At 38.5% G+C, this 19976-nt stretch overlaps 1 protein-coding gene across 1 annotated transcript in view; it reads left to right on the plus strand.

The window, feature by feature from the left end:
- Positions 1 to 19976, plus strand: part of LOC119506814 (neuroblastoma-amplified sequence-like) — an 84150-nt gene that overhangs the window by 10947 nt on the left and 53227 nt on the right. Inside the window, exons 4-7 of the mRNA XM_037799905.1 lie at positions 118 to 230; positions 7511 to 7624; positions 14709 to 14866; positions 15638 to 15727. Of these exons, the coding sequence (XP_037655833.1) occupies positions 118 to 230; positions 7511 to 7624; positions 14709 to 14860 (379 nt within the window). The 3' untranslated portion in view covers positions 14861 to 14866; positions 15638 to 15727. The remainder of the gene's footprint in view (positions 1 to 117; positions 231 to 7510; positions 7625 to 14708; positions 14867 to 15637; positions 15728 to 19976) is intronic.

Below are 19976 nucleotides of genomic sequence, written 5' to 3' on the forward strand. Positions count from 1 at the left end.
GAAGTTTCTTAAGTCATTTCTTTTTTGCTTTGAGAGACAAAATAGTGAATAAATTGAGATACCCTGATTTTCCCAGACTGGTAACTGAAAATGACGCTGAGTCTGCCTCCCCGCTAGGTGCTGCTTACAGCAGATGACAGATAGACCCTGTGCCATTCAAGAGGAGCTGGATCTTATCCAAGCCCTGGGATGTCTTGAAGAATTTGGGGTAAAGATCTTGCCTTTGCAAGGTAAGTTTTTTACTTAGTGTTTGACTGTTGTTAACTTGGTATTATTTTTTTAAATAAGATATTGGATTCCTGTTTCATTAATGATAAAAATCTCTTACATTTAGCTACCCAGAATCATTAGAGCTGGTACCTGATCTTGTCTGGCCACTTTTTTTTTTTTTTTTTGCAATTTTATTAAGATATAATCACATAACATATGGTCATTCATAGTGTACAATCAGTGTTTCACAGTATTGTCATTTAGTTGTGCTTTCATCACCACAATCAAACTTTGAACATTTTCATTACTCCAAAAAATAAAATAAAAATTAAAATAAAAAAGAACATCCAAAACATCCCATTTCCCTCTTACTCCCATTGTTCATTTACTTTTTAATATACAGTTTAATTGGGATATATTCACACACCCTATAGTCATCCACCGTGTACAATCAGTTATTCAGAGCACCATCATACAATTTTGTGTTCATCACCAGAATCAATTTTTGAACTTTTTCCTGACTCCAAAATAAAAATAAAAGCAAAATAGAACACCTAAGTCTTTCCATCCCCTCCATTCCACTCTATTCTTCATCTAATTTTTGTCCCCCCTTTTCCACTCTGTATACTGGATTGCAGTTTGATAGCGTCAGGTATTTCCCTCTAGCCACTCTAACACATTAAAGACTAAAAGCTGATATCTATATAGTGTGTAGGAATACCCTCCAGAGTGACCTCGACTCCATTTGAAATCACTCAGCCACTGGAACCTTGTTTCATCTCTCCTCCCCCTTTTGGTCAAGAAGATCCTCTCATTCCCACAGTGCAGGGTCCAGGCTCATCTCCAGGAGTCATTTCCTGTGTTGCCAGGGGATTCACACCCCTGGGAGTCATGTCCCACATAGAGGGTAGGGCAGTGAGTTCACTTGCCAAGCGGGTTTGGGGGGGCACATCTGAGCAACAAAGAGGCTCTCTGGGGGGGGGGGGACTCCTAGGTACAATTATAAGTGGGCTTAGCCTCTCCCTTGCAGCAACTAACCTCACAGGGGAAGGCCCCCTGATAGGGGGCTCAGCCCATTAAGTTGGCAGTCCTCAATGTTTGCGGGAAAATCAGCAATGGCCCCGGTGGGGAAGTCCAACACTTCCACATTTCTCTCCATCTCCTCAGGGGGTCCCACAAATACAGTTATACTCTCTGCCCATATCACTCTGGGATGTTCAGGATTTCACCCCAGCCTGTATAAACACACCAAATCCCACTTCCCATTCAAAGCTATGCCATGCACCTATGGTGTTCAGATGAACTGATCGTACAAGTTAAATTATCTAGTGTGCTACAGAAAATATAGATCCTACACCAGATTAACATCTCCTCCCTTGGTCTTGCACATTATTTTGCATTAATTTACTGGTGTTCCTTTAGAATTAAGGATAATAAACAGATGAAAATGGTGGAGATTCTATTGCACTACCTGCTTCTCCTTTATAAAATATTTGTGTTGTTTTCGTAACTAAAATAAGTTTTTTTAAACTGAAGAGTAACATTGGTCATTTAGTCCCTTAGCAGTAGAGCCCCCTGCTTCATTTTTCAAATGAAGTCTTAATTAGCAACCCAAAAATAAAAATAAGTCAGCATTTTACCAAAAGTGTATTGTTTTAAGGTCACATTTCTGATGTTGAAAAAGATAACATTAGTAATAGAGCAGTGAGGCTCTGGACGAGTGGTTCACATTTACATAAATTGGGGTGTGCAGTTTATTTCTGCACTTTGTTTCAGTTGCATAAATTTTAAGTAACTCTAAATGATAATTATTTTTTGGTTTTTAAGCTTGTTTTATAGTCTCAGAATATTCTTTAATTGAATTGGTTCTGTTTTAAAGGTGGGAATGATAGGAAGGTCTTGTCTAGGGTTTAATTCCTAGTGTTATCTTAGTTCTTTTATCCACACATAAAGTCACGCAGACATCACCCAGAACAGCATCCCACTGTGACCACCTGTCATTATAGACCCTGTGCTCTGAGGACAGTGCGCCTTTACCAATAGATGGGAGGCAGGTCCTCTGTTGCCCTAAACCCTGAACCCAGTGCCCTAAGTGAGGGGAGCAGCTCAGTTGTCAGCCATGTGCTTGGCTCACTTGCCATGTAATTCTTCCTTCTTAGTTCTTAACTCTGGAGGTGTTTAGAACTGGGCAGGGGAGGTATAACTGGGTTCTTTCCAGCTCTGGTAAGATTTCACCACAATTGTCTCCCCTCCTTTTTTTTTTTTTTTTGTTTTTAATTTATGAACCTCCTAGCACTTTCGGAAGTTCCTTGGCATCTTTGTCTTCTGTGATGTCTTGAGTTGATGGTGGGGATGAAAGGTTGTGGCCCTGTGAAGACATTCTCATGTTTTCTTGTGGACTTTCTTTGTCTTTGTGGTTTTACTAAAAATTAAAGTTCTGCTCTGTCAGACAGATGTATTCAACTTGGAAGAAGTAGCATTCCTGTTTGAGTATCAGTGTGAGGAAATAACCTGAGGGTGGTTTCAAATATCCAAAAGCATCTTAAACAAGCGTTACATACGGTGATCATTAATTCACTAGGAAACTTTGTTCAGCTGTACCATCTATGCTTTTTCTGCACTCAAAGCTTCTTAAAATTGTGAAGATTTATCAGTGTTACAAAAAGGCATTTTTAGTTGTTTCTCAGGTCTTAAATTATTAGCTTCCTTCTCTCATGCCTTGAAATATTTAATTACAACTTTCAGTCAGTGGAGAGTCCAAAGCACCATGAAACTTTTGCCATGCTCCTTTTTCTATTATTAAAAAAAGCATTGACAAAGTTATTTCAAGCCATTATAGCTTTGACTGTGTATATTTATTTTTGTGTGTTTCAGCTACTTATGTTTAATTCAAGGAGATTGATACAGTACAAAAATTTTTTTCTTGCAGTTCCCCAAGTGCTGATGAATTTTGAAATCCTACATTGAGCCCTAGTTTTCTGTGGTACTCAGCAGTATTTTTGCTGGTAATATTCTCATATTAGCTGTTGAATTTGATTGTCTGGAACCAAGCAATCCTGCTGTAGCTTCTGAGAAATTTCGACTGAGGAGTGTTTTAAGAAGATAGTAGCTTTCATGTCTTGACAGCTTTTCAGCTTGATATGTTGATTTAAGGTTTCCTATTACAATGGCTGTCAGGAAACCTTCTGAATGTGGATCTCGAGGACTGCTTTTGGGTACTTTTTTTTGTGTTTATCTCACAGCTACAATTTAGTTCTAAGTGTCTTTTGATTTCATCTGGAATACTGGACAAACAGAGTAACTTGAAATTTTGAAATATATGGTCCAGGTATTTTTATTTTAGTCGGTTTGCAGAGTTCATTTTGTCACTTTGCTTCGTTTTAAAGCCTTCTTTGCCTGTACTTCAGGCATTGCTATTTCTCATGAGGGAAGCCAGGTTGTACTGGGTGAATTATAATTAATGAGTTAATAGCAAACAGGAAAGGAAATATCATTTAAAAATTATTCCTTACATATGAGTCTCCCATGAAGTGTTTGTATGTGTGCCTTCCCCTAATTTGGGTGTTTTTGTTTGTAAAATATTTCTTAATATTCAGATGAATGAATTTCAGATGTTTCGGTTGTCCTACATGTTCTGTCTGTAGTTAGGTAAGTACGTTTTCTAGACTTACAATAGTGGCTAAATGCATCCTGGAGCCACGGTGCCAGGGACTGAAATGCAGCTCTGCCTCTTACTGCTGGGTGACTGTGGGCAGGAGCCTTCACCCCTCTCTGTGCATCTGTGCTTAAGCATTCTCATTTTCAAAATGGGAGTTTTGTAAGCACCTTATAGGGTTGCTTATGAGGAATATATTTTAGTGCCTGAAATATAGTAACTACTCAACAGTATGCAATATCATTTTTATTATTTTACTTGCAGCTATTTTCTAAGTGATGGTGGAATCAGTGTGATCTTACCTGCTTTCTCCTTTCTCTCCCTCCTTCCTCTTCATCTATTCATTCTTCCTCCCTCTATTCTTTTCCTCTCTCCCCGTACCATCTGGTGTTCCCATCTTTCTATTCCTTCCTTTCTGTTCAGTAAGCATTAGTTCAGCACTTACTCTGCTGCAGGTGCCCAGACACACTGACGTGCTAAGGCCCAGCTCCTGCTGTTGAGGGACTGGTACAGGGATAGCGAGGCAGAGTCTCACCAGTGGGTCAAGTGTGCATCTCAGTTCTGGCCCAGCCACGCTGAGCTGTGTGGCCTATGGCATTTGTCTTTGGGCCTCACCTTTCTCGGGTGGGCATAGTCATGAGACACACCTTCGACAGCCTTGAAGGTTGTATTCTGAAACATTGAGAATCCTTCCATTCAAGGATTGCATACTTAAGAGGGTTCCTGTGAATATTGTCAGTAGGAATAAGAGTAATAGCTAGCATTGATTGAGTGATTTTTATGATCTCACTACTTTACATGTATTCATGAGTTCTCATCAGTACCCTGTGAGGTAGTGACTGTTATTGTTTCCAGTTTTCAGATGATGAAATCAAGGAATAGGGAGGTTAAGCAGCTTTTTTGGAGTCACAGGGCTAGTTAGAGGTGGAGCTCTGAGTCAGACCCAGGTAGTCTGATTAGCACCTGCATTGTGAGCAGCAGGTAGCACTGTCCTGAGGAGAGGGTCCACAGTAAAAGGGGCTTTGCCCAGGAAGTTCTCACTTGTCTTCTCAGTCCTCAGTTAAGTGACTGATTCCTGCAAATCTCCTTCCTGGCCTACAGAATTCAGATTTGTACTTTAGCAATATCACACAAAACTATGTGTGTGGTGTCATTCATGTATGACTGGAACTATTTTACATCTGCAGCTTGCTAGCTAGGCAGTAACCTCCTAGCCCCGTAAGGCTGCAACGAGAGCGTTTTGCATGTAGCAAGTGGATCGGAAACTGCTGATTATTTTCCTTTTGCTTTTTCCTTATGCGTGTATGTTTTTTTAGTACGGTGTTTTACATTTGAGATATATTTGTGAGATCCTCAGGAAAATGAAGAATCCTCAATTATTAAAGGATACATGTGTGCATATCCTTTTTATGGTCATTAATTCCATTTTGAGAAGGAATTTTAGGAGTCCAACACCTCCTCCTTCACAGAAAGATAATAATGTCTAAGGCTTGAACTTATTTAACTAAGAGAACACATTCTGAAACATGATCATGTCTTAAGATCAGCAGTCAAAGAGAAGTGGTATAGTGATTTTCAAGAGGCTCAAAAAATATATACATGAGTAAGTATATCCATACATACATAAGTAAAAAATCATTTGAGCATGGTTATTGCAGCCCTTTAAAATGCCACTATATAAGTTTATTTAATGTACTTGAAATACTGGTAGTGTGCCTTGCTTAGAGCAACAAAGAGATGGAGAACCAAACTTGAATGCTTCATTAAATGTAAGTTTAGAGAATATGAAGTTCCACTGCTGTGTGTGGTTTCAGTTCTTTACCCTGATTTTATTGAGTTAGAAGGAGGGTGATAATAAGGAAATTAGATTACTCAGTTACTAAAGCTAGAGCTTTTCTGAGAAAATTTTTACATATGTACAATGATGATTATATCCACATCAAATGTTATATTGAAAATCAGATTAGAAACATGTTAAAAAGTATCTGTCCCATAGTCAGCATATGTTATTGAATCTGAAATATTGCAAAAGTTATCCACATTTTTTTAAAGTAAAATGTATACTAGGGGACAAAATTAAATAGTTTCAGAAGGCAAGGGTGAAAATAGTTTTTTGAATGTGTAAAATTAGGGAAAAGTACAAAGTGTACCAGATCAGTTGTTTTTTGTTAGATTGTGCTACAGTTTAAAAAAAAAAACCTCACTGGTTTGTGATAGGTTTATTTCTAACTCACAGTTCACATCCACTGGTCAGCCACATTCTCCTGGCAGAGGGAAAAGATTGATAGTGGAATCCCACAATGACTTTTAAAGCTTTTGCTCACAAGTGGCATATGTCACATCCATTCACATTTCATTGCCCGACAAAGTCAGGTGACCAAGCCTGATGTTGATGGGGCTGGACTTTGGGGTACGAGTGATTGCCGTGTGTCATCCAGAACAGTGATGCAAGCTGCCGCAGCTCTGCTCGGAGTGTAGCAAGTGAGCTCTACATTACCCTAAGGTCACAGCAGGATTGTCATACCAGCAGATGTATATACATCTGACTAACAAAGAGCCCAAACTTTAGGAAGTACATACCAAAATATTTAGGAAAGATGTGATGTTTGCAACTTATTCACAAATGGGCTCAGGAATAAAATAGTGTGTGCATATCCACAGACACACATAAAAAGAGAGAAAGAGTGCACATGTATGTGTGACTGAACCAAAACATTAACAATTGGTTAATCTTGACAAAGGGGTATAGAGGAATTCTTTGTACCGTTCTTGTAACCTTTATGTTACTTTGAAATTAAATCATGGTAAAAAGTTCCCAAGAAAAGAGTTCATTCCAGAGAACAACCACCACCTCCCTTTGTTATTCCCCCCAACCCGTGGGCCCCCTCTCACCTACCTAGGAAAAGTTTTTGGAAAGCATAGGGGCTGGGGGATAGTTGTGGGTTTAGGAATCATAAAGGAAAGAAGATGTGAAAAACAAACTTTCTGGAGCTGGGTTGAATTTCGGTCCCATCAGTTTTTCAGTGACCTTGACCTTTCTTCACCTGTTTTGGGGTCTGTTTTATTGGGTTAACATACTCAAAATATTCATTTTATGTCAGCCATTCTCATCATCATTGTTGCTGTCGATCCTTTAGCTTTTGGGGGCCTCCCAGGCAGAGCCAGGCTTCTTAAAGGTTGATGCCTCCACCCCAAATAAGTACCATTTCTTCCTTACATGTAATTTTTTTTTCTTTATTTTAAATGCTATTAATTGGCTTGTGTGTGAATTGGTTTGGTCAGATATGTTTTATTTTCTTAACAACTAGTTTAAGTGAGAAGATTGGGCCCCAAAGGTTAATACATCAGACTGGTGAGCACTTTGAGGATCATATTTTCCAAACTTGGGTGATGTAAAGATAGCAAATGGGTATTTGGAACATGGAATAGGTTTTAGGGTGTGAGGCAGGGGTGGGGATGGGTGTGACAGAAATATGTGATGTTTTCAAGACAAATGCAACCCTCTTTAAAATTTTTCCCTAAGGGCTGACATAGTTAATTTGTTATGCTTTACGAGTTTGGTGATAAAGAAAAGATCCACATTGTACATTAATTATTTAGCAACAATAATTTTAATTGTTTTTTTTTAAATGTCTTTTTTTGTAGTGAGATTATGCTCTGATCGGATTGGTCTCATTAAGGAGTGCATTTCCCAGTCCCCAACGTGCTACAAACAGTCAGCCAAGCTCCTGGGCCTTGCTGAGTTTCTGAGGGTAGCAGGTAAATCTCTGGAAAGTTGAACTGCAGCAGGAGGTCTCTGTGTTGTTATTAGCATCATCCAAGACAAACATTAAAATGTTGTTTACAGGTGTCAGAAGGCAAGGATTAGTCTCTCCTTGAAAGGTTGATGTGTTAATAGAGGCATGTGCCCATGCCAAGCTGCTGAGACTGTCTGTTCTTAACATGAGGACAGGATCACTCTGGATGCCACAGAACAGTTGAGAGATCAGTGTTCCTACTCCTGGTTAGCTTTATACCAGAAAGCACAAATATCAGAACTAGCCAGCCTTACCAGTTCACCATAAGGGCCCAAACTGGGCTTTCTGTTGTTTTTGAACCTGAACAGTTTGTTAGAAAATGCTGTGCATTTTACTATTTGCTGTGTGTTTCACAGATGCTATCTCATTTCATCATCTTGCAGGGTTAAATAGCAGCCAAGGCTTTCCTGTTTCTTTACCTACACTATTCTGCTTATCAGAGTCTTTTAACACTTTTTTGGCTTTTGCTGATCTCTACGAGAGCAGTTGTTGGCCTTTTTGTTGAGCATGCATGAGCAGTGATTTGATGTACTACTCTAAGAATCGTGTTACTGCTTTGAAAGTAAAGGACTTATGTTTGTGTTTTTTGAGCTTTTGAAAATGCATATATTTAGTATATTTAGTGGACACACATCCTTTAATGTTTTAAAATCCTAGTATATAGGACCCTTTTTCTTAAGGTCTCTGGTATTAATACACCATAGTGTTTCAGCTGTCTTTGTCTGTCTGAGATTGTAGCATTAGCATCTTTGTCCCTGGCCTTTGTCAGCCTTGGTGCGGTGACAATCCTGTGATCTGACGGCACCACTCATCCGCTGTGAGGCATTTCAGATGACTGGGAAGAACACTGGATGGAGTCAGAAGATCGGGTCATACCCTGAATCTGTCCCGTTTATTTGCTAAATTACTTTAGCTCTAATTTTTACATTTGGAAAATGAGAATGATACCCACCTGGCTTTGCCCACCACATCATGAGACTCACATGAGTTAATGCCTATAAAAGCCCTTTGCAAACTGTGACATTCTCTGGTCACCAGGGAGGAATGTCATGAGGATCCAGTGCATGGAGGCCAGTGAGGCATTTTCCATGTTCCTGCTCAGTTGGCAAGCAGCAGGAGCACCCATGATCCTGGCAGCCTGTGTGCATGTCTAGTGGGACAACATCCTTCTTCAGTCCCATGGAACTGCCTCTGTGTGGAATACGTGGTATTTAGGTCTCTTTTCTTTATTACACTATTTTAGTTCTGGTATTTGGGACTGTCTCATCTCAGCCACATTCCTATTCCCCAAACTTTAAAGTGGAACAGCTTTAGTGCAGCAGCATCAAAAGATAAGACCACTATCTGCATTTCATTCAATGCATTTTTATCATGGGCCACCTGAGTGTACGTAGCAGAAATCACTGCCAGAGACAGTGGTGACTGTGTGTCAGCACACTTCTGTGTTCTTCTCATGTACTAACTCACAGTGCATAGCACCCTCTTGAGGAGGTGACTGCTGTTAGATTTGACAGATGAAATAGAAATGCAGAGAGGTTAAGTGATGTCACTTTGCTGGGTGCTGTTGGAGGATACACATTTCTGTTATAGTGTTGTAGTTTCCTAGGCTACTTAAAGAAAATACCATGAAATTATTCGACTTGAAAAATGGGAATTTATTAGCTTATGTTTTGAGGCCAGGAAAATGTCCAAATCAAGCCATCATCGAGGCAGTGCTTTCTTCCTGAAGACTGTCTGCTGGCGATCTTTGGCTCCTCTGCCACATGGCAAGGCACATGGTGGTGTCTGCTGAACTCTCTCTTCTCTTCCAGGTTTTGTTGACTTCAGATTCTTGCTTCCATGGCTTTCTCCCTTTCTCTTTGTATTCATTCCATTTATAAAGGACTCCAGTAATTGGGTTAAGACCCATCCTGAATGGTTCCTTATTATGTGAGCCTCTCCATAAGGCTTCCTGAGTGTCCTCCTGCCATGGCAGTGGCTTCCCTACAGCACGTGGTCCATGGGAGAGCAGAGAGGAGGCCGGAACACCTTTTCTGATCTGGTCTCGGAAGTCACCTGCCTTCACTTCTGCCCATTGTTCAGCCTACGCTCAAGGGGAGGGAATTAAGTTCCCCTTTTTGAAGGGAGTAGCAGAGAATATGTGGACATACTTTATATTTCAGATACCCAAGCCATGTCATGTCACCATTAGTCTTCTCTTCTCAGACTACTTGTCTGAATAATTTTCTTTAATAGATTTCTCATCTTGCCATAATCTGGCTATTTTTTCTAAGAAAGTTTTGTTTTTGGCCTTTCTCTAGATATGATTCTCTGGAGGCCTATTTTTGGTTATATTTTCCTTTTAACCACCTGCTTGGTTTGTCAGTTTGGAACTCTTTGGAATTAAAAGCTATTAAATATTTGAACTTTAGAATTCAAGATGACTGTTTCACCTGTCTACATATAAAACTTTACATCAACAACAATAATTCTAATTTTATGTTCTCGTATTTATTTTCATTGCTTCTTACTGTTTTGCTTAAAGGCAGAAGTAGGAATTGCAGGAATAGAGAAGTTAAACAGTTTATTGAGGACTTCACAGTTACAAAGTCAATTCTTCCCTCTTAACCTACCTTTCCACCTTTTGTGACTTGGGATGATGGCAATTAGTGGACCCTTTTGACTTAATTTCATTCACCAGCCTTTTGGATCTGCCTGTTCTCAAAGAAATGTATTTCCTAATTTGAGAGTAGATGATAATGTAAGAGAAAGAATGCACTCAAGAGAGGAGGTTATAAACAGGAGTCCACCTTTACCATGGTTCAGACACCTGGTCTGTCAGCCCTGGCTCAACCAGAGAAGCACAACCAGCAGGAGCTATCCCTGTGAAGGGGCTCATTACAAGGCACTGATGTGTGCCACTGTGGGGTGGCTGAGCAAGTCCAAGGCTATTGGCCTGTTGGTCAGGAGGGGAGGTGAGGAGCAGGGTGGAGCTCCAGCAGCCTGTGCCAGGCTGCCGTCCACAGGCAGGGTTTGTTTTCCTTCCTTCCCTATCTGCCTCTCTCTCTCTCTCTCTCTCTCTCTCTCTCTCTCTCTCTCTCTCTCTCTCTCTGTTTCTGGGAAACCAAAGCTCCTAGGTCCTCTTGTAAGGCCATCCATCTGACTCAGTCAGGCCCACCTGGTTATCTAGGATGTGCTCCCTGAAGTCGATTGATTAGGGACTTGAGTTACAACCACAGAAAACCTTCACAGCCACACCTACATTGGGGTTTGAATAACTGGGGATTTTACACCAGCAATTCAACACTGAAAACAAACCACACCTGTCACCTTCATTTTTGTTTTAGTGTATTCTAAATAAATGCAAGCATTTCAAGAGTATTATGTTGGAAATAGGTTTTATGTTAAGTGACGTGCATTTGTTATTGAGAAACTTTTAGATTTTGTTCCATTTTTTCTAATCCATGTTAATGTTACTAAAACATGAGTGAATTTTAATAATATTATGAGTCTTAGTACTATACCATCTTTCTTTTATAACCTGTTTAGATTAGATTTGGACCATTATGAGCCTTGGATTTGATTTAAACTTCTGAAGCACAGAAAGGAGATTGATGGGGATATCCTTTATAAATTTCATTCAACCGTTTCTGTGATACGTTTATTTTTCCTCCAACCCATATTGTAGCTTACAAATGCAAGGGCCATACAGATACTATTTCTTGAAATATAAAAGGTTTTACTTTTTTTTTCTTTTTGGCCTACCTATTCAAATAGCATTATATTTATATTGTAGCTTTGAATTGTTTATCTTATAATTGAAAGTTACATTTTGAATTAAATGTATGCCCATTTCATTGAGGAAATATGTCTTGAGCCCCTTGGTGCTAGGTACTAAGAATTCAGCAATGAACACGGCTTGTCCTCACAGAGCTTAAATTTTTATAGAGGAGGTAGATTATTAAAAAAATAACCATGCTAAATTGGTATTAAGATAGTAAAAATGAAAGGAAAGGCACCTAAATCAGACATTTTAATGAAGAAGAGTGCATGACTGTCAAAGAAGGAAGTGACATTGAAGTTGGCCTAAGAGTATTCTCGGGAAAATAATTTAAGATCTTTGTTTTAACATGAACTGAATTTTGGTATGTGTTCTCAAGAGTCCAGAAGCTGACTGTGGTAAATAAAAGATAAGCAATGTCAGTGAAGGTGCAAAATCATATTTATTTACTTTGTTTTCAAGTTTTTTTCTCCCTCACACTGGACATATATTACTTAAAATTAGAAGAACATCCAAAGGACAAAATGTAAAAAGTGAAATAGCAAAAATGTTTACAGTTCCAAATGCTTAGAAATGAGAGTAATGTAAACCAACTTCTTATTATGAGATTTTGATGGATTTATTTTTTATATTATTTACCATATGGTAGTATTCAAACAATATTGCCCAATACTGAGAGTTTTAGATTGACACACCCAAGGTAAATTTGTGTTAATTTATAACAATATATTTAAAGTAATATGCATGATTTGTTGTTTATTGCCTCTTCTTTTCATCCTATTAGGCTTTAGGAGGAAAAAATGGCAAAAATCTTTGTGTAACTTAATGTAGGCAGTGTGTTAGTGGCATGTAATTTTGCAGTGATTCTATTTCTTTAGAAAAGGAGTGTAAGACTTGAGGATAAGTTAGAATATGTATTTCATCACCATTCTTTGTGCACACTCATCTGTACGGTTGAAGTCCACGGATGCTCTGGACAACCCTTGTTTTACAGCTTCTGAATCCTAGTGGGATTATCAAGATAAGAAATTTTGTTGCTTCGCTACCTTCATCCATTCATTTATCTATGATTCACTGTGTCTTGGCCCTTTTATAACCTGTTTTCTTTTTCACTTACTTCAGTAATACCAAGCCTTCTCTGTAAGGCTATAGTAGATCACTCTTGTTTTGGATTTTTTGATATGGTCACTGATTTTTTTATTAGGATTTGAAATTAATCAGTGATCTCTTGGCTGACTGGGGGCTAAGTCTGTGCTTAGTAAGTAGATTGGAAGGTCAAAGTTGTTGTGACCTTTTGTCCTATGATTTTAAAATTTAGTCTCCTCTTTTGTTTTTGAATTAATTTGGAAGTCCGTGTTAATGAGCTGTTTTATCATGATTATTAATGATTATGCTGCCATAATCATTAAATCATTTGCCCGTGTTTACACGTGAAGACCTGGAAGAAAGACGTGGACGGGTTTAATCCTGTTAGTAGAGCAAGCACTACGTTTCCATGACTACAAAGCAGCCAGTGTGCACTGCCGGGAGCTGATGGCAGCAGGTGAAGTAGACAGCTTACTTAACATGTTGCTCATATCCTCTTTACATGTTCAGTAGTGGAAGCATCTGTTCTGAAATCAATTAATTGGCCTGATTGATAAGCCAGCCACATTTTGCTTAAAAGACTTGTGAAACATTTTATGAGTACTGATAAGCCTGTATGGCATGTGCTTATGTATTAATATAAATACATCATGGGTTTCAGGGGCTGTATTTTATCTAAGATTTTGTTATGCCTTCTGTTCCATGTTAAAAATATGTTCATAATTTTAAGAAGATTTTATATAAAATATTTTTGTATCATTTTATGTATTATATAAAAGAAAACTTAGATGTTTTGAAATATTTATAATTTGTGACTATACAATCTATTTCTGTTCTTTATTTTCAGATAACACGGCACTTTGAAAGTAATGTTGAGAAAGTGGAAGTAGTTCACAACCCTAAAATTTTCCATATTGAAATTAAATTCAGGTCTCTGGAGGATAAGCAGATGTCATTGTGGAAATAAATAATCCACAATATTTAATCTCTATTAAAGAGTATATCTCCCAGTGGAGTAGGGAGTGATATATTCTTATCATGAACTCCATGCTAGATTATCTATTTTCTGAGGCTGTTTCTGTTTTTTCTATAAAAGCCTCTATCTGTGTAGCAAGTAGTTAAAAACTCATTGCTTCATTTCATAGTAACTCTTGGGCCTGTACACTTAATGATTGGAGCACTTTTTGGTGTATACATGTATGAAAACATTTTAAAACTCTGAGGAAAAAAACAATGCTTTATAAAGTCACTATTAGAAAATTGATTTCTAAAAGAATTGTTTTCTTTAATATTAATCAATGGATTTTGCAACATTAAACTCAGAATAATTACAATTTACTGGGAAAAGATTGTTGTAGTGAGCCCAAACTTTTTCTTTAGAGAGCTTTGTAATAATTTTATTCTTGTAAATGTGAGGCCTATATCAATTTTTACTTTATATACCTGGGGAAATTATTCTGGACTGAGGCCTTGGTACTTTCCCCCCAAAAAAGACCTACTCTCAAACTGACCCCCTTACAATAAGAATAAACGTGTTTTCAGAATTCAGAATATAACATTGTGTAGGAGAAAGATCTCTGCCGTGCATCAGGGGCTGGTGTTCTATTTTGGCACTCTGTCCTTCTGTCTCTGTATTCTTCTAGAAAGTGAATGATTCTATGGAAGTACCTATAATAATTTCTCCTTTTCTAGCACTTTTCAATTCACAAAGTGCTTTCAAATAGAAATGTCATTTAATCCTTTCAGCAACCCAATGAGGAAGGCATTAGTAGTAGTATCTCTTTATAACAGTGAAGGAAAGTTGATATCTGGAACTTTCTCTAGCTCACACAAGTGCTAAGTAGCAGGGTTGGATCATACTTTGAAGTCTTCTGAATTCAGATATTCAGATTTTTTACTGAATATCAAAGCTTAGTAAGATTATTTGTAGTCATTGTCAATCCAAAATTTAACAGATTTTGTCATAAAAATCTCCCTGGAGTAGTGCTGAGCTTTCTGGATAATAAACCAGCCTTATCTTTCTTTTCTACCTTGAATTGTTATGCATTTCTGTTTCTGTAATAATAAGTGTCACTGAAGACTAGAATTTTGCTTTCATAGTATAAAACCTGAGCATAAATCCAGTGTATTTCTCATCTTTAGATTGGAGATTTTTCTTCTTCTGGAAATTAGCGTAGTTTTTTTCTGGCCAATTTTGCAGGTTATTCAAAAAGTTGGGATGTTTGTAGCCAATTAGGACAATCTGAAGGTTATCAGAACTTGGCCACTCATCAGGAGCTCATGGCTTTTGCTTTGACACGTTGTCCTCCTGGCAACAGTGAACCTCTTTTGGCAGCTAGCAGCTCTCTGTAGACACAAGTAAGTATTCCCAGTAAAATACATCCTGAATGTCATGAAACACATTTTTTTTGGGTGTGTGGATCTGAGATGTTGTCATTTTAAAAATAATATGGTAGTTTTACTTTATGAAAGAGAAATAGCTTATCACTTATATGAAAAGAGATATGAAGATACTAGAATGTAGAATAGTGTTGGCTTTCTTAAGTAGTGGTACAAGGCAGGTTTGATGTACAGAGTAATATTAGGAATTAAATTATTGAGTATAATGGGAAAGTTAATTTTCACAAGAATAAAACATTAAAGAAATGTTCATGCAAAATATATGTGAAACCAGTGTTTTAACTCACATATTTAAATATATGAGTTAAAGCCCGTGATTCTCAGAGGGAGGGAGGGGGTATAGGGGTGGCGCTGCTCTCCTAAAGGGCCTGCTAGAAATGCGGGTGGAGGTGGGGGGTATTCTGTTGGGGAGATGCAAAATGTCCTAAAATGCATGGGATAGAGTTGCACAGGGGAGACTTGTCATCCCCAAATGCCAGCAGAGATTTTGGAATTCACGTTTGTGTCTCACAGCCATTCGTTACTTTGTAGATGAGGTTTTTCTCGATTGACTCCTGCTTCGTTGTGAGGTTCTTCATGAAGTCCTAAAATAAGCCTATTACTAAAATATGTTTTATGAAACAGCATTTTTTTCCCATCAAAGATTAATTTCCTCATTTCAAGCCTTTATTGTGAAGGCTTTTCCATTGTTTTTCCACCTAGATAAAATATATCCTGTTCTTGTTTCAGATTCTTTATCAAAGAGTGAATTTCCAGATCCACCCAGAAGCAGGAGAAAACATCAGTGTCTCACCATTCATTAGTAAAGCATTACAAGAGGTAAGTCACGATGAGAGGAAGCAAGACGTTGGAAGATGGCTGTGAATGGGATGGAATGGGAATAATTTGACCTTATGTTTGAGAGTGATTTTGCGTGTGTATGTGCATATGCTACTTTTCTTTTAAACTTCTTTTTTTGGTGTGAAATACAACAGTCATATTGAAATGTGCACAAAACAAAAATGTCCAGCTCAATTAATTACCTCAAAAAAATACCCATGTAACCACTGTACAAATCAAGAAATAGTACATACTGAGCCTTCCCCAACACCCCACACACTTTCTCCCAACTTTATTTCTAACCCTCTCTCCTCTCTTCCACTATCCTGACTAATCCTGATAATCAGATCATTGTTGTTTTTGTGGTTTGTTTTTCTTTTTGGTTTAAATAATTTTCGATAGCTAACATGCACTCCTAATATGATAGTTTTATACCACTTGTACTTTATAAAAATAGTCCAATGTTATTTTTGAGATTCATCCATGCTCTTATAAGTAGCTGTAGTTTATTCATTTTTATTGCTATGTAGAATTAATTGCTATATGAATTGTTTTTAATTTTGTTTTTCTAAAAATAATGCTGTCATCATTTTGTACATATCTCTAGTGCACATGTGCATGTATTTCTCTCATCATATGCCTAGCCTTGGACATTATAGTATATATAGATGTTCAAACTTAGTAGATAATGCCAAGTGATTTTTCAGAGTGATTATACTTTTACACACTTTCAGTGTGGTGTATGGGATTGACAGTTACTCCAATCCTTACTGACACTTAGTATCTTGGTATTGTTAGTTTTCTAAATTTTACCTTGTCTCCTAAGTGTTTAGTGATATCTAATTGTGATTTTATTTGCATTTTTCTGATTACAAACAAGATGGAGTTATCTCATGAGAGATCCTCTTTTGTTCAGTTCTCTGTTCCGTTTCCTGTTGGATTTTAACCTTTTTCCCTTTCCTCATGAGATTCTTGTGAATGAAATTTGAACCAATTAAGTATGTATGTGTCTCAGGATAGTCCATTCTGGGAGAGAAAGGAAGACACATATACCCACTGACATCTGTCTTCTTCTGGTCAAAGTTTGCCTCATGGGATTTAACTTTTCATGACTGTTTCTAGCAACAGAGTTGGCATTTTATAAGACAAAGACGAGTAGCCCATTTCTCTCATTCTAGCTGGATAAATTAAAAGGTGTTAATCCTCTTTATAGATTGTTTTCTCCACAGGATTCCTTTAAATGGTAAGCTTAACTTATAAAGTATAAAATATCATTCATTTTTACATTCACTTCTGATATCAACTACAGTGCAATTCTGACTCTAATACCTGGAATTAGGTGAGACTTCACAGATTAACGGCACAGTCCTCTACAGGATTGCCCTTCAGATACTGGCTGCAAGTTTGGTGATTCTCAGGCCACCTGTACTTCTGACCAGCTGGCTACAGTTCAGGGGTTCCCACCACCCCTCAAGTTCAGTAATTTGCTAGAATGACTCATGGAACTCAAGAAAGCTCTGTGCCTGGGTTTGCAGTTTTACTATAGGTAAAAGTATAAAATTAAGAAGAGATACATGGGGCAGGTCCAGGAGGGTCCTCAAATTTGACGCTGCTGGGTCCTCTGGAGTCAGGAGACAAAACACCCTCCTAGCACTTGGATGCATACTATCTGGAAGCGAAGCTTTCTTGAGCCTCAGTAACATTGTTTGTATTGGGGCCTCATTGCATAGGCATGACTGGTTAAATAAATGCCCATGTGGTTGAACTCAATCTCCAGCTGCTCCTCCCTGCTGATACACAGTGGCTCAAAGCCCCAACTCCCCAGTTACATGGCTGGTCATTCTGGCATCATCGCTCCTCACCCTATGACTACAAGAGTGGCTTACCCCACTGGGTCATCTCCTGAGCAAAAACCATCAGGTGTTGTCTAGGGCCTTCCATGAACAACAGAAGACACACCTATCATGGGAAAATCCAAAGATTTAGAAAGCATCTTCCTGGAACTGGGGACAAAGACCAGCCAATTTTTTTATTCCACAAGAATTTTCTTAGTAAATGAAACTAGGAAGACATCTGTTGTGAAAAGTAAGCTGTACCTCATCTTTCTGTGTATTTTTAATTGGATATAGCCATTTTTTAAAAATATAATTTTATTGAGATATATTCACACACTATACCATCCATCTAAAGTACATAATCAGTGGTTCACAGGATCATCACATAGTTGTGCATTCATCACCATGATCAATTTTAGAACATTTGCATTACTCCAGAAAAAGAAATAAAAAGGAAAAAGAAAACCCCAAACATTCCATAACCTTATCCCCTCCCCAACCCCCTCATTGACCCCTAGTATCATACTCTAATAATTTTAAGACTTTCAATAAATGTAGGTTAATGAAGCAGGGTAGTATTGTCAGAGATAGATCTAGAGATCAGTGGAACAGAATAAAAGATTTAGAAGAAAATCCATACAACATGGGCAACTGACTTTTTTTTTTTTCCATATAACTATACAGGGCTACTGGATTACAGCTCAACAATTTCCAGTATTTTCTTCTAGCTATTCTAACACACTAGGAGCTGAAAAGAAATAGCTATATAATTAGTCAATAGTCATACTCATTTGTTAAATCCTGATTTCTCATTTACACTTCCTCCCTCTCATTTAATCATTCTCTCAATATTCAGGAATATCTGGGCAGTGGCCATTTTAACTTCTTCTTGCTGAAAAGGGCTGTTGACCTTATGGGGTAGAGAAATGAAACTGATTGATGTTCTTGGAGATATTGGAACCTCTGGGTTTCAGGACTTATCTGGCATAGGAACAATCTGGAGGCCTTACGTTTCTGAAAAAATATACTTACTAGGTAAAACATTTTTAGAGTCTTAGATAGAGCCCAGGGTATTCTTTAGGGTTTTCAGGAATACGCTTGGTCAGGGCTTGGCATACTGTGGCAATTTGCAGTATCTGGTTGAAGCTTGCATAAAAGTAGCATCCAGAATGACCTCTCAACTTCTATTTGAAATCTCTTAGCCAGTGAAACTTTATTTTGTTCCATTTCTTTTCTCCCTTTTGGTCAAGAAAGCATTCTCAGTCCCATGATGTCAGGTCCAGTTTCATCCCCGGGAGTCATATCCTGCGTTGCCAGGGAGATTTACACCCCTGGGAGTCAGGTCCCACGTAGTGAGGAGGGCAGTGAGATCACCCACCAAGGTGGCTTAGTTAGAGAGAGAGAGGGCCACATCTGAGCACCAAAGAGGCACTCAGGGGGAGACTCTTAGGCACAATTATAAGCAGGGTTAGCCTCTCCTTGCAGCAACAAGGTTCATAGGGGCCAGCCCCAAGACAGAGGGCTCAGCACATTAAGCCGTCAGTCCCCAGTGTCTGTGAGGAAATCAGCAATAATCCAGGTGACTTTTTGCATTTGGCAGTGGTGCCTTTATGGCAGCACTAACCAATAGAACTTTCTGCAGTGATAGAAATGTTCTGTAACTTGTGTTTTCCAGTATGTGGAGCTATTGAGCATTTGAAATATGGCTAGTGTGGCTAATGAATTAAATCTTAAATCTGATTTAATTTTAGTTAAATTTGAATAGCCACATGAGGCTTGTGGCTACCAGACTGGACAGCACAGCTCCGGAAGCTCAGACATGGAGGACTGTGTACTGTGGAGAGTAGCTTTTTTGTTGCAGTTTCTCTATGGATGGAATCCATGGCATTTTCCAGGGGCTCAGAGGGTACAGACACATTTTGTCCCTTGGCATGTTTTTGAGTTGTTGTATTGATTGATTACTATTTGATTTTTCCTCATTGGTTGTGAAAGCACATTAAATTCCATGGTGTTTTCTGCATGAGATTCAGAGCAGTTCTTGTATCAGTCAGTGATCACTAAATGTTCTGTGTGTTAGGAAGAGTTGGCAAATTGTACCACCTTTCAAGTCCCAGTTGAAGACGCACTTTCGTGAGCTCTTCATCATCCCATGTGTGGTGTCTTTTGAACTTGATTCCTCCTGCCTTGTCCAGCTACCTCTCCCGCTCTTGTTCTCCCAGCTCCTTTCCTTTTAAGCCTTTGGAACACGCCCTTGCTCCCTCCACACTGACTCTGTCACCACCCTCTGAGGAGGCTCTTTCATACTTGTAATGCTGGTTGTTTAGTGTTTCCCCTCTGCATGTGTTGCCACCCTGTTCTCGTGGACTGATCATCTTTCTTGCCCTTTGATTCCATCCAGGGTATCATTTTCTGTG

The sequence above is a fragment of the Choloepus didactylus genome, chromosome 12, assembly GCF_015220235.1.
Source record: "Choloepus didactylus isolate mChoDid1 chromosome 12, mChoDid1.pri, whole genome shotgun sequence".
Taxonomy (NCBI): Eukaryota; Metazoa; Chordata; class Mammalia; order Pilosa; family Megalonychidae; genus Choloepus; species Choloepus didactylus.